This window comes from Neolamprologus brichardi, chromosome 18 (genome assembly GCF_056152115.1).
Source record: "Neolamprologus brichardi isolate AB-2024 chromosome 18, ASM5615211v1, whole genome shotgun sequence".
Classification (NCBI taxonomy): Eukaryota; Metazoa; Chordata; class Actinopteri; order Cichliformes; family Cichlidae; genus Neolamprologus; species Neolamprologus brichardi.
The window spans coordinates 11964963-11980572 of NC_142121.1; the positions used below are offsets into that span (position 1 = coordinate 11964963).

At 39.6% G+C, this 15610-nt stretch overlaps 1 protein-coding gene across 2 annotated transcripts in view; it reads left to right on the plus strand.

Annotated features, from left to right (window-relative positions):
- The window catches only part of atp1a2a (ATPase Na+/K+ transporting subunit alpha 2a), a 50804-nt gene that overhangs the window by 8534 nt on the left and 26660 nt on the right, over window positions 1–15610 (plus strand). For both annotated transcript variants that reach the window (XM_006792372.3, XM_006792373.3), the window contains exons 7-10: window positions 2456–2573; window positions 6465–6733; window positions 8355–8553; window positions 9544–9653. In XM_006792372.3, the coding sequence (XP_006792435.1) occupies window positions 2456–2573; window positions 6465–6733; window positions 8355–8553; window positions 9544–9653 (696 nt within the window). The remainder of the gene's footprint in view (window positions 1–2455; window positions 2574–6464; window positions 6734–8354; window positions 8554–9543; window positions 9654–15610) is intronic.

Here is a 15610-nt window from a genome sequence, read left to right on the forward strand (position 1 = left end):
TTCTTCATGGCATAGATTCAACAAGGTTTTAGAAACACAAGTGTCTATCTCAAGGCTTTCCATTGACATGATGTTATTATGCATTACTACTACTTCTACTACTACTACTACTACTACTAATATTTCAAAAATAATCATTTTTGAATTTTTCATTTCAATAAAGTGAAAAACATGGAAAAAAAAACCCCACAAATGCAAGAAGACAAAAAGATGTGTTGGCTGCACATCCACAATCCACCACATCCCAAAGGTGCTTTGTTGACTTGAGATCTGATGTCTCTGAAGCCCATTTTACAACTCTTTGTCATGTTGGACAAACCGATTAGAGATCATTTGAACTTGATGTGATGCATTCAGCTTTAAGGCACCAGCATGTCTGGCACCAACAGTGGTGCCATGTTCAAAGTCACTTAAATGAACTTGAGCAGGTCATCTTGACCATACACCAAAGTATTGGCTGATTTGATATTTGCACCAACAGTTGAACAAGTGCACCTAACGTTGTGGTCTGTGAATATATGTTCAGTGTTGGGAAGGTTACCTTTAAAATGTATTCCATTACAGAATACAGAATACATGCCCCAAAATGTATTCTGTAACGTATTCCGTTACGTTACTCAATGAGAGTAACGTATTCTGAATACTTTGGATTACTTAATATATTATCATGCTGTTTACAACTACATGAATGTACTATTGCTGTGGTTTATTACTGTTACTGAAGGTCCGCGGCTCCGAACCGTAGTAAAGGTACCTCTGACTAATACGATGGGTTCTGTGTCGGGCTCGTAGCCGAAAACTAGCTTTACTTTGTTGTCTGGGTCAACTTTGCTTGCGAGAGACAAAGAGAGGCGTTGAAAGGCTGCTCCAACGGAACTTATTGTTTTTGGAGGAAAACATGAACATGGTGTACAGTCGAGTCTTAATAGCTTACTTACAACTGGGCTCGTCAGGCACTCTTCTTGGCTGCAGTGGTTATTATTATATTTACATGCTTCCAACTCCCGTTTTTGCTAGATGACAGCTAGTACTTTTCCTTTTTCTCCCTCCCTCGCTCACAGACACATAACGTGTATGGCAGTCCATTCTCCCTGCAGCACGGACTACACTGCCCATGATGCTACATTCTTTAGAGTTATACCGGTAGCATTTTGCCTATTAGCTTAGCACAACAACAACAACAACAAAAAGGCCTCTCTCACCCAGGAAACATGCAGAGAGAGAGAGAGAGAGAGAGCGTCACCCTGTAACCATGGCAACCGTAACGCTGCCGCCTGGAACAACAGAACGTAGCTGTCACACAAAACCCAAACAGTCCTGACCCGCCACAATATGAAACAGGGAAGTACCGCCGTGTAATCCATTTATTTCAACAAAGTAACTGTATTCTAAATACCACCTTTTTAAACGGTAACTGTAACGGAATATAGTTACTCATATTTTGTATTTTAAATACGTAACGGCGGTACGTGTATTCTGTTACTCCCCAACTGTATATGTTATATGTATATTTTCTACAACACTTCTCATTGAACCGATCCATAAAGCACTGTCAGAACAGCCTTCTTGTTCAAGCAGTTGGTAGCAAACATGCAGATGGGCTTCACAAACCTTACAATCCTGTTATATACACCAGTGTTGTTTAGTTAGTCTTCTGATGGTGGAATCATTAGCCACTGTAAAACAGGCCTTTCACATTGAGTTTCTTTGTGACCGACCAGGCAGACTACTAAATGCCTTTAACTGTAGTATTTTTTGTTTTGTTTTGTTTCTTGAGCACACCTGAAGCGAGCAACAAAGATCTTTAATTTCTTTTGTCTGTCTGACTACGAAGTTGTCCAAATTCTCCAGAGAAGGATTATACATTTCAACATTTTCCCAGTCTGATGATCCTGAACATCTGTTTTTCTCAGATCCTCCTTCGTTTGAGCCATAATACATTTTCTACATGGGGATGGGAATAAACCTACCATGAAAACAGGGCTCACTCTCACCTAATTGTCATCCCTGATTCATTTTACCTTTAAATTGAATGCTACTCCTAGAGTTTCACACACCTTTCTCCCTCACTGATATGTAATATTGTATCATTTTCCTCATTCAGTAAATTACCAAGTCTAATATCTTACCTGTATTTAATTGGGTTTAATTGATCTGCTTTTTATGACTTGTGTGGAAATCAGATAATGTTGTAGGTGCTAGAAAATATCAAAGGCTTTTTCTGCAGCTGCACTTGCTGTTGCCGAATAGGGTGAAGGTTTCTCTCAGTGGTTCAAATTTCTACACCGTGTTGCAGCGAGCACCAAAATCGGAACACAGTTTTGACAAGACAACAGCGCTATTACACTTGTTGTTATAAAGTGCTTTTTTTCCCATTTCCACTCTGTCAGTTTCACCTCTTCAGTCTCTCTGATAACACCGCACTCACATCCTTTTTCTCTCTCTCCCTGTGAAGGTGGACAACTCCTCTCTGACGGGAGAATCTGAGCCTCAGACGCGCTCCCCGGAGTTCACGCACGAGAATCCTCTGGAGACCCGCAACATCTGTTTCTTTTCCACCAACTGTGTCGAGGGTCAGTAGGCCACATCTGGCCAAGATTGTCTCTTATCGGCTCTAAATGTCTTCCTCTAAGCCATCTGGAGATCAGCATCATTTTGCTTTACCACCCATCGGTGAATGTGTTCCAGTACATGATCCGTACACTGCATCACGCAGTGTGTAGCTGCTCTTGCTGAATGCATGAGGATTAGTAATAAGCATTTCCATCTGAGATAGAGTCACTGGGAATTTCAGTGGTCAGTGGCTGTCAGTCATAAAGTTTCAAAGGGATTTTATCAGATTTATCAGATAGATCTTAGAACAAGATGTACATTAAAAGAACATCTAACGCTGATGGAGTTATTATGAAGTTTTAGAAGCTAGATTTTTTTTAACAGTTCTGAACACTTGCATGTCATCTTTGAAGATCTGCGTTTTGGCCACACGTTTGTGGAGCTCTTTCTGACTTAATTTAGAGATTTATTTTTTTTTTTATGAAAGTGAAGTGTTAAAAAAGTACATCCTACTTATCTACAAGCTCAGAAGTGTTTGTCCTTGTTTTTGAAATACACATTTGTTTCCAACTAATTGAACATTAAACCAGTCAGAAATGCTGTAATTTAATGGAATACCTGTGTGGGTGTATGGAGGCCCATTTTCAGCACTCTTGTGTTCAAATGGCACATTATGCTCCCTAATGCAGGTTTAGCATGTTAACGGGCTTTGATTACGTTAGCACAGCTGAAAGATGTGCTGATTAAAGAAACAATAAATTTGGCTGGGTGTGTGGAAGATTGGCTTTTATGGGTTCGGACGTAATGGACATTCTGAAAGTCTTTAAAATCGAAGGCTATTCAGTTGGAGGCCTAAAAAGAAACAGGATTGCATATAAAAGGTGTGTACTGCAAAGTGGCCCTAACCAGAGTAGAACAAGACGTGGGAGAAACTGAGCAAGATTACAAGTACAGTTTAAGAAGCACCGCTCAGGTCCTCAAGAGGAAGCTTCATTAAATTGTCCCCACCAGATTGTGCTGGTTTGTAAACGAGTAGAGCACAGTTGCACAAAGCTTTTTTTTTTCTGGCAGTTTAGCACACAGAATACTCTTCGTTTCTTACACTCTGATGAATTTCAGAAGAAAGTTATTTTTTGAGGGACATTTTAAGGCTATAATCAAACCCACAGAGGGTGATGCTACAGACACTCAACAAGCTATTTTTTTTCCTTCTTTAATCAGCAGAACAGTTTTCAGCTGTGCCAGCATAATTGGAAAAAGGTTTTCAAATGATAAATTAGCTTTCAAACGTGATCAACTTGCATTAGCTACCACAATGTGCCAGTGCAACACGGGAGTGACAGTTGCTGAAAATGGACCTCTGCATGTCTATTTGATTAAAAATCCTAAAAGATTCACAATTATGATTCAATTACTCATTAATTTGCAACATCTGTGGTTTGTTATCGTCTATAACTAAGTGTGTTTTTCTTCAAAAATCAAAGACATACCTACATACGGAAAAAAAACTCTATCAGAAACTGTGCTGGTTACCCAGAGTAACTCACAGTTTCCACATTTCAGAGGATAAGGTAGAGTCTGCTTATCTGGATTCTCTCCTCATCCGCTTTCTCGAGCATCTGCTCAGTCCATCCAACCACCGATCACTGGCCAACACCTGTAATTCACCTCCATCTATCACTGCTCTACAGCCAGTTATGTCTCGCCATCGAACCTCCTCATTGTTTACACATTAGAGCACGTCGTCTGCAGTGCCCACGGTATCCACGCTGTTAGCATTTGTTTGCCCCTTCGCATATTACTCTGAGTCTCACTACAGCAGTGAGAGCATCTGGTCACCCAGCTGAAAGCTGTACCTCACACCTAGTGGTCTGTAATTTCACGACCTCTCATGTGAAGAGCTGTCTTAAAAAAAATAGCTATAATTTAAAAAAACCGATGCTTCTTGACTAGCGACTGCAACAAATCGATGTTGTTAACTACTGAACTGATGAATCATCCAAAGACTTTAATTTAACTTTTAATTGCACAGAAAAAAATGGTGAGTTTGGTGAATGTTTTATATCTATTTAATGCAGAATGTGGACCTCAGGCTTCTGGTCCAGAGCACCTAGAGGCTTTCCTGTGTGCTTCAGCATTTGCATGAGTGGCTAAAATCTAATCACTTGAATATTAATGTCAGGAAAACAGAACCATGCATTTTCATTTCCCAACAAATATCTTTGAGTTTTTTTCTTTATTGCTGCCTGATTCACTGACAACCAGCAACTACATTTCTATTAAAAGATCAGATAATACCTCACACATACTGCTTAGGACACATATTTACAGTACTGTGCAAAAGTCTTGAGCCACCCTTCATTTCCTAATATTTAACTTTTTTTAAAGCCTCTTAACGCTGATCTACGAATCATTCAGGCATAAAAAAGGCACCTAACTTTAAATTCGAGGGATGAAGCAGTGCTTTGTTGACACATAACAAACGAACCAAAAAATCAAAGTTAAATTGGGTCTTTAGACACTTTGCAAAAACACATACTTGCATTTCTTTAGATGAACCAACAAAAAATGTCAAACATAACACGGACTGACAGCCGTAAAATAGTATTGTTGCACTAACATTGTGATTCCCAAAGAGCTATTAGCTGAAAACTTGGCATATCTGTGTAAGATGTGCAGTGAGTCCTTGAAATATGTTAGAAAACTGGACAAGTGGAGGACAAAGAAGTGGCAGCCCTAAAAAAATCATCTACAGCAGATGAACAGTATCTGAAAGTCATGTCCTTAAGAAAAATAATTCAGCAAAGACCTGGCAAAACCTGAGAGATGCATCTGACTCTTCAGATGATCCATCTACTGTTCACTGAAGCCTAATCAGAAATGTCTCTGTAGAAAGGTGGCTGTCAAGAAGCCATTCTTAAGGAAGGAAAACAGGGAGGAAAGGCTGAGGTATGTCATATTGCACGTGTAGTGCACGGAAAATCAGTGGCAACAGGTCTTATGGGAGCGAGGAGTCAAAATTTGACAATTTTGGTTCAACTCGTCATTAATAGAAGAAAGCTTGCAGTTTCAACCTGTGCTGAAGCATAGAGGTGGTTGGACAGAATATTGAGTTTCAAACTCATTAGAATTGTGCAAACTCTTCTTTTTTTTTGTCTATTTCCATCTCTGCTTCAGGATGTTTCAATAAATCCTGGAACTATTTCCCATTTTCCTAGAAATATATGAAGAAATGAGAGGTGGCCAGTTTGTACCCCCACCAAAAAAGAAATCACTGACAGCAAGACTTTATAACAAAGCTCATAGCTTCATAGCAGCCTTCCCCTTTGGACCAACCACAGCTTTGCACTCTCACATTCAAACACCTTCACTTGTCAGATTTACATGACTAAGCAAGCCATTAAAATGTTCTTTCAGATTCAAAATAATAACTCCTATTTAATAGTTACTGCTGTACTTTGAGACATAGGACAAGAGCATTTTCACACGTACTCGTTCCTCTAGCGGCATGAAAACAACTATTAGATAATATTTTTCATAATTACACTAAAGACTGGAACGAGACCCTGTATTACATCCGAGCAATAACTTTAGTTACACATTTAAAACAAGGATATAACCACTATTTGCTGGAAGGAGGGCCAGTGAGTGAAATCATCATCACGTTTTATTTTAATTCATATTGTCTCCACTGTGCAGCTGTTCATGTTTTGCTGGGTTTTTTTGTGGCCTATTTTTGTTTTATCTATTGCACAGTCATCCCAATTACAGTATTATGCCCTGCAGAACAGAAATCTCCTGTAAACCAATTTTAACTGAGTCAATGCAGTTACATTGAACTCATTTTATCGGTAATGTCCCTTTGTGGTAAACAGAATGACCGATTTAAATTTAATGACCCCCTACTGCAGGTACAGCTCGTGGCATTGTGATAGCCACCGGTGACCGAACGGTGATGGGTCGCATCGCCACTCTGGCATCTGAGCTGGAGGTCCGCCGGACACCCATCAGCATCGAGATCGAGCATTTCATCCACATCATCACTGGTGTGGCTGTTTTCTTGGGAGTCAGTTTCTTCATCCTGTCACTCATCCTGGGATACACGTGGCTGGAGGCCGTCATTTTCCTCATTGGCATCATTGTAGCTAATGTGCCTGAGGGGCTTCTGGCTACTGTCACTGTGAGTATAGTGTATCTGAGTGTTTGTCTCTCTCTCCCTCTTTTTTGTTTTTATTTTTTTAGAACAATAAGTTTATTAATAATAATTTTCTCCAAAATATATCTGCAAGATTTTCTATAAATAGCCGAGCAGTTCAAACGGTTTAATGAGAGTTTATGTCCCTGCACAGCTTCTTTCTGTCCTTGCTGCAATGGCACAATGTGCACTTCAGTTTACAATAATCCCCTGTTGCAAGATCACTCCATAATATGCTTCTGGGAAAAGAAAGTGAATGGAGACATGTGGGAAATAAAAACTGGCTGTGCCACACAAAGATACAAAATTGTGTTTGAAATGGTAGTTTTAAACAAAGATTATGATTCAGGTTGATTGCAGGGGGAGGCTTTTACAGGTACATTTGTTTTTTTTTACATTAACAGTGAGATTTTGTTTAAATAAACTGTAAAGAACCATCATAATGAGCAGAGCGAGGCAGGAGCTGACTGGTGTGTGGACTGTAGTGTGTGGGTATGTTGGATTACTTTTTGTACATTTGATTGCGGTCTAGCTTTTGGTTGTACAAGGTATCATTAGCATGATTACTTAAAGCTGCTTTCTTTGTGTTTTTGCAATTTGGAAGATCAGAAACCAGCTTCTGAAATTACTGTAAGAAAATGGAAAGTTTTCATTTGTTTTTAAGCTCTGTTTTCTGGCTTTGATGGACATTCTTCACCTGTTCAATTTGTATAGCAGAAGTCTGTCTGTGTCTATTGATAATGGGAATTTAAGATCACAGGCAGCAATAATGAAACCAACCAACAAACAAAAAAGACTTAAAGGCTTTACAAAAATTAGGAAAATAGCAGTAGGTGGCAATAATTTCCCATGGGCTTTTCATCTCGAGCAGCTGCTTTCATACCCATTTGATATTGTTGACATAAACATATTGATTAGTGCAGGTTTGCATGTGCCAGTTCCAAAGCCCTGATGGCATGCCTGCTGGCTCACTGTCACGGTTTACTGGCACATCTACCTGGAACCAAGCCATCATCAATGTTATTAGTTACACCTGTGCTTTTCCTATCACTAATTTACCCTCCCTGAATGTTAGGTGTAGGTCTAATGATCTTACAGAACACAGCAAAGTGATTTATTACCGAAAAAATGTAGCTAACTTTTTCTGCAACAACAAACAGAGAGCAGGTTGAGGGGGATGCCAGCTGGCATTTTAAATGCCATCAGTCGACATTTCAGTGGTCGCAGAAAATAAATTAACTTCCAGTGGCTGGTTTCTTTAGTTGCATTCCCTTTAAATACATCATACAGTAAGGTATGTGTGGAAATGCTTGTGTGTACATTATGTGTGATATATTAGTTGCTATGTGGGTGACATATGGAATATGTCCACTCATCATATTTTTATGTTCTTGTTCACCTGCTGTTAACTAACCAGCGAGATCCTCACACACATACACGCACTCTCATTGAGAAGGTACCCGGAGCACGCATGGTTTCACATGCACAAACACTTGAATGCTCCGCTGCGTACACACGCTTTCACAATCATCCATCCTCGCCTCTCCTTTTTCTCCCTCCCCTACTCTTTCTCTCTTTCTGCCCTCACCTCCCACCGTCCTCCCAGGTGTGTCTGACTCTCACTGCCAAGCGAATGGCCAAGAAGAACTGTCTGGTAAAGAACCTGGAGGCCGTAGAGACTCTCGGCTCCACCTCCACCATCTGCTCCGACAAGACGGGCACGCTGACCCAGAACCGTATGACGGTGGCCCACATGTGGTTCGACAACCAGATCCATGATGTGGACACCACCGAGGACCAGACTGGTAAGACTGAGATGAAAGGAGAGGAGGAAAACAAGGGGGAGAGTAAGGAAAGAGAGAGAGAGCTTGGAGAGTGAAAGATATAAAGGAGAGATGGAGTGGGGGATGCAGAGGGGGGAGTGCGACCACCTGCTGAAATTCATCTGTCCAATGTTCACACCGCCAACCAACAAGGCTGTTCACTCTACTGCTTGGATTAATTGAGCAGCGGTATGCGGTGGGCGGCATAACCCTCAGCTACAAACGTGTCTTTTCCCAGAATTCCTCTGCAAGACTGCTTCCGCGGAACCAATCGGATTCTTGACTCCTGTGGAAAATCGAGCCAAATTTTAAAGAAGCTTTTAGCAATAACCAAAAGGTCTGGCAGGAGAAAAAAAACAGGTGTTCCATGAATACTAATTAGTCCTGAGTCAGACAATTGTGAACTCATACAAGGAATAGCCAGTGGTGCTGACAAAGGCTGTACAAGAGAAGCGAGGCAAGAGCTACGAAAACACAGTGTGTTCAATTTTTTTTTCTCCATAAAGCATGCAGACGTTTTTTTACAGCTGCTGCAGCCTTTTTAGCCTTTTGTACCGCACCGTGTCAAGCTCAACAATCCCAGCCATAGTGTGTCAGTGTGTTTCCACAATAACAGTTGTACACAGTCCAGGCAAATATGAAATATGAATGCAGGCGCCTGCAGTAGAGTGAAGGTCATTTTCAGTGCAATTGGGTGGGAGGGTTGAAATTTTGATACAAGTCATTTCCAAACACCTTTTTATTTTGAGTCCCTCTAGTTAAAAATGAATGGCATTTTAGAGACTGGGGATTTGAAAAATCACTTTTGTCAAGGAAACAGTGATTGTTCAACTTAACTGACCCTGATTCTATTATTTAGCTACGATATTCAGTTGTACTCTGTGAACTGAGAGTTAAGTCCATAGCATAAATACTGCATGAGTCCTACTTAAAAAAAGAAGCCTAACACAGTTCCTTCTCCTATTCTCTCAGGTTTGGGTTTTGACAAGAGCTCTCCTACTTGGACTGCTTTGTCTCGCGTGGCTGGCCTCTGCAACAGAGCTGTTTTCAAACCCGGACAGGCGCACCTTCCCATCGTAATGGTAAAAGAAAGTATATATATATTTATACTGCCACTCACACACACTTATTGGTGTATTGGTGCCTGAAGAAGTATGTATAATCTTTATTTTTTCCCCCCAATATCCTCTGCTCATCTCCAAAGAAGAGTGGTTCAGATAAAAGAGGGAGAGGCAGCTATATAAATAAGCTTTTTGAACAAACAGTGCTGTGTGTGGAGGGTAGAGGTGTAAAGGAGCCAAAGTGCAGCACAGAAGAGGCGTGAAGAATCCAACTAAAAGCGAGCTTTATTAGCAGATAAGTCCAATACAATAAAATCCAAACATTAATCCACAAGGCACGAGGGAGACCAGAACTCTACGGAGGAACTCTGAAAGCAAAGCAGAACAATACAGGACTAAACAGACATAAGCGGATGACATGACCAAGACAAATAGAGGGATAGGACAATTTATACAGGCAACTGATTAGGAATTAGACACAGGAGAATAACAAGAAACGGGCGCAGACAATCCAGACAATCAGACAGGGAGGAAGTAAAACTGAAAACAAGATGCAAAAAAACTAACAAAGTAAAATAGGAAATGAACCAGAGACGTGAAATATGAAAGTACATTTTAAACATGCTTGAATTAATTTACACAGAAGGGCAACGCCAGACAAAACAGAGGGGAAGGAAAACTGAAAGTGATAGTACTCTGTGAAGACAGAAAGCTGACACTCATCTGAAGCAAAATGTGACTCCGAGATCCAAAATATTACAAGAAATAAAAATCACTATTTGAATAGTTATTGAGTTAAGACAGGAATCCAAAACCCTTCCTAAATACTAAAGAAGAAACTGGAGGCCATACACACGCTAAGCAATGACTAAAGCTTAAATACAACAAGAATTAATACTTGAATGATAACAAAAAACAGGCAATGCAAGAATATAAAACTTCACCTCAAAAGGATCAAGAAGATATACTTGCACTGCAGCCAACCGACCAACTAAACAAACAAACAAACAAGCAAACAAAACTCAAAACCCAAGAATCAAAACCAGGGACAGCAATCGATTCCTGACTCAGTGCTCTACCAGCATGTGAACACTGGACACATATAATGTAGTACTGAAGACACTATATGTTCATTTATTTAACTCCAATATGGAAAATACATGAACATAGCCTCTATAAATGATGGATGAAGCCACTCTTACATTACCTAACACATAAGTTTGACTCTTGTTTTAAAACCTTAAGTTGAGCATTGTTTCCATCACCATCTTCCTTTTTTTGAAACTGCATGTCACCAGCTGAGGGGTGGATGTGACACCACGCATTCATAAGTTAGTGACTTGTCAATCACAAGTCCAAAGCATGCACTTTTTAAATATATTCTATCTTACTTTAAATAGAAGCTTATATATTTAAAAAAAAAAATCACGCTGTATTCAGTAAGACTAGAGACTGAGACTCAAACATGTCAAGGAAATGTTACAGAGGTCATAAATCAAGAGAAAATTAGCATGTTCTCAAACGCTTCTGTTATTACCAGGTTTCTTTTTGCAGCCAAAATAGTCACGCACTGCTGGCTCGCAGAAAGAACCGAGGTTCAAGGCTTTAGCCCCAGAGGCTACATCTATCTTTTATATACACTGTGTGGGCATAACCCACTCTCCTCTTGTCTCTGATTGGCTTACTCCAGCCAGTCATCACTTGTCATGTCCAAACCCAGCCAAACCAACCAATGAAGGCAATGAGTATTCACCAATCAAAAACAGGGTAAGGAAGGATGCGCTTCACCATCCTTGGAGAAAAAAAATAACCTGCCGTACTGAAAGATAAATGTCGTTTGGGATTTATAAGTGGTTCTATGCAATGCAGCATGAAAAATAGATATGTACCTGCCGCATGTATACCATGCAACACAGCAGCGCTCACGCTATAACATCAAGTTACTGAAAACTTTACCTTTATACTTCAGCTTCATGAATTATCTCTACTCCCTAAAAAGGTGGAGTATACCACTTTTAGTTTAATCCAAGGGCATTCTGAGTGGGTCTTTTATATTTGGATCAAATAATGCATGCGCATTATTCATGACATGATTTTTGACAACATGGTTTGCCAGTAGGGTGAACTTAACAACATGTGGGAAGTGTTAGCTGAGTTGTCACTCCAAAATAAGAAGTGGTGAAATCAGTGTTCACTCACTAAATCTAAAAAAAGATTTAAAAACAAAATGTTTAGGTTGCTATCAGTTTAATTCATGACAAGATTGAAAACTGTTAAACCTATAAGTGCTGTTGTTGTGCCCACAGGCGTAGATAGATAAACTTCACATACCGTTGCATTTGTTGCTAAAATAGCTTTAAAGTTAAAGTACAGAAAAATGCAAAAAGCAGAGTCAAACAGCAGCAGCTTTTGTAACATAAATCAAAGCACTTGTTACACATCTTAGCCTCTTTTAATGTTTCATGCAGACTAAGTGGCGATACTTCAGATCTAAGATTTATATGCTTGAATATGTGCTTAACTAAAAGTGGCAATAAAGCCATGTAACAGTAGTATAAGTATAACAGACCCTAATAAAAATAATGTAAAAGTAAATAATTTAAAATGTATTTAAAGTCCACGCTGAAGAATAGACCTGATCATGTTATTATAATACTTATTACATCATATATCTGGCGTTTGCAGTTTGCACGTTGTTCAAGCGGGGGCTAATTTAAACGTTTGCACATACTGCCGGCAATTTAATCTATGAGGTTAACATTGTTAACAGAGATTCAATTTGAAATCTCAATCTGAAAATTTACTGGCGTACATAAATAATATAAATGTAGCGAAGCTAGAAGGAAAACATTTGCCTCTGAAATGTAATGCAGCGTAGGTATACAACAGCACGAAATGCCACTACGGCTGTTTGCATTATGCAAATATGAGCATATAAAAGATTTTCTAAATGATCATACACTTTATCTTTAAATGAATCACGCCATCAGCTCTCATACTGAGTGTATTAGAGGTTAAAAGCACAATATTCTCCTTTGAAACGCGTAACGCTGAAAAGCATAATGGGACTATGCTCAAGAAAAGTGTAAACACTTCAAAAGAAACGTAAGCACCGCGCTTTACATTAGAGTAGCCGTTATTGTGTCTCTTATCAGAAAGAGTATTACACAGATCCCTGAGAGTGGAATTTTTTTTTTTTACATGTTGAGTTTTCATACCTTCTGCCTGAGGGTATCGGCTCCGGCTCTTTGTACAGGATGTGGTTCGGGTCTCTGGTAATTTCGAGGCTCTCCCTTCTCACTGTCTCTTCAAACATCTCTTGGATGAGACGAGGGGGAAAAGATGGGGCCAGCATGCCAATTATGTTCCCTGCCCTTCTGATCAGATTTTGAAGTTGTTATCTGAGTTTAACGGACTGGTTGCCAAACCATCTTGTTATGCCATACTTGAGCAAAGATAGTTTGTATTCTCTCCTGTGGTCAGCCCATCCTCAGCTGTATGGCAGCCACAGGGGAATGAAAACAACCCATAAAAATAATTTGTCAGTACCACTTGACACTTGGCTTGGCATCTCTCTCACACATAAATGCACATACACAGAGGATAATCCAATGCACCCCTGGAAATGACTCCCCCAGCACAGATACACAAACACACACACACACTGCTGGGAAGGTAAGTCAATAATATCTCCGTCTTCTACCGACTGCTGCCCCTCTAAACTGTGCTACATTGACCTGAAGAAATTCTCAGTATGGCTCTCAGTGACAGGGATTACAGCGTCTTGACTCAGATGGGAGCAGACGGTGCCAGTGCAGCCTCTGTACCCCTCAAGGTGGGCAGAATTCCTCGTTGGATTAAGTGACACGCGTATATCCCAGCAGCCCTCAAACACAGCAGTCGAGGCTCCGTTGACATTACGCGAACAAGTACCCATCTTACTCGGGAAAGGAGAAAAATGGAATTTCCATGATCTATTTATTCATTCATGAAAAGGCACAAACAAGGACAAATCTTGTGGAGTGCGTGTCCTTGTTTGGCGGCCGTTCATGAATGAATAAACAGAAACAAAGAGAAATTTCTTGTCTTGGTTTCGCTCCCACTGGCGTATCGGGTGTCAGGTCAATCAGTTTAGCATGATTTTAATAAATTGGCTCTAAGAGTGGTTTGAAATGCCGTTATTATCATGGATTTTTTTATGAAGGTGGATTTCACAGGTTATCAAAAAAGAATTTTCTCTAAAATTATCCAAGTATCACAGCAAGCAACTTTATCAGACAAGTTAAAGCTGATAAGCCTCCAAAAACAAAGAAATATCAAACAAGCTGCTTCTAGGAAAAAGAGAATAATACTACTTTGAGACTTGTGAAATAGGCTTTCTTAAAGTGTAAAGTTTATTGCAGGACACACTCTGAGACATGGATCTAATAAGCTTAGGTACAACATCAAGTTTGATGTATGCAGATTGTACCCACTGATTCACTCCCCACAAGGTATCAATTCCCACAATATTTCGCTCCATACTAGAACCTCCTTGAAAACAGCTAGAGGACACATCAATCTTGTGCTGCCACAGCTCAATAAATTACATTTTTTATTAGAATCCCAAACATTAGGTTTGTTTTTTTCCACTTTGACACCCATATATTTTTGATCAGCGCGTTATCTCCCAGCTCCTTTCCCATTCATTGGTTAGCAGATGTAGATCTTATCAGCAGACACGTTGTAAGATGGTCTTTCTAAATTTCTTTCCCATACTGCTTTTAGTCACAGACCGTTATAACAGCCGACTTTGAAGGCCTCTTTGTGCGGAATATTAAAATCTGTTTTCCAGCCATGACCAAAGATATTGCCGCGGCTCTTTCTCGTTGGATGTCTTTCATCTGCGATAGTACAAACACATATAGTGTAGCTTATACTTGAAGTTACTCTGTATGTGTCTTCATGTGAAGGCAGTTCACACATGTTAAGACTTATGAAGCTTTTTCTTTTGAATTAAGGTCACATGTAGCTACACAGAAAAAAATGCCACCAAGCTCAATGACCTCAATGAATATAATCTGAGATAATTTGTTATGCTGGAGCTTGTGTTTTGTTGGACTTTTTTACTGTTTGTGCAACAGTAGAATTAATTGGTCCGGGTTAGAAAAATATCACGTTTTAGATTAAAATGCAACATTAAACAGATGAATTTCTATCGTCTTAAGGAAACGGCTATAAACAGTGGCTTCAGATTTTTATAGGTCATCATAACAGCTAGGACAAATGATTTAAGGAGTGCTTTAATTAAATATGGTTTACTCAGGCACTCGAGAAAATAACTCCATCAAGGACAGTTCTTCACCACCGGCGACACACATGTGGGTGGTCTGTGGAAACAGAGCTGAAGACCCCCAGCTACAGCTGGAGCATATCTGAGAAACTGGCCCCAGTACAGACTGAAGTGTAAAGTCTTTGTTGCTGCCCTACATTCCAGATAAATAGATCAAGCATCAAAATTAACCTTTTCTTCCTGAATTTCCCTGAGTATATTATTTCTTCACACCACTATTGGAAAAATATAACCTAATAATTTACTCATTTACTACAATCTTAGCAACCAATTTGCTACTGATTATTGCCAACAGGCAATACTCAAATGTCTTCCTCCAACAGTATTTATTTAGAAAACCATCAAGACCTTTAGAAGCTGCCCTTGAGAGTTTACAAACAGCATATGTACCCAACTAATTAGCTATATTTTCCCTGAAGAAACTGGGCTGTTTTAATAAAACTCTTCCTCATCTTGTAGATTTTTTAAAAAGGGGAAATCATTGACTTCTTTAATGTGAAGTTATTAACTTAGACAGCAATATTGTGGCCAGCATTGGTAATTCAGATCATACTCCACTACCTGCATAATTAATAAGAAACATAATGGATGTAAAGGAAGTCCTCTCAGGTATCTCAGCTAGTGTTTTAATCAATTAAATAACACA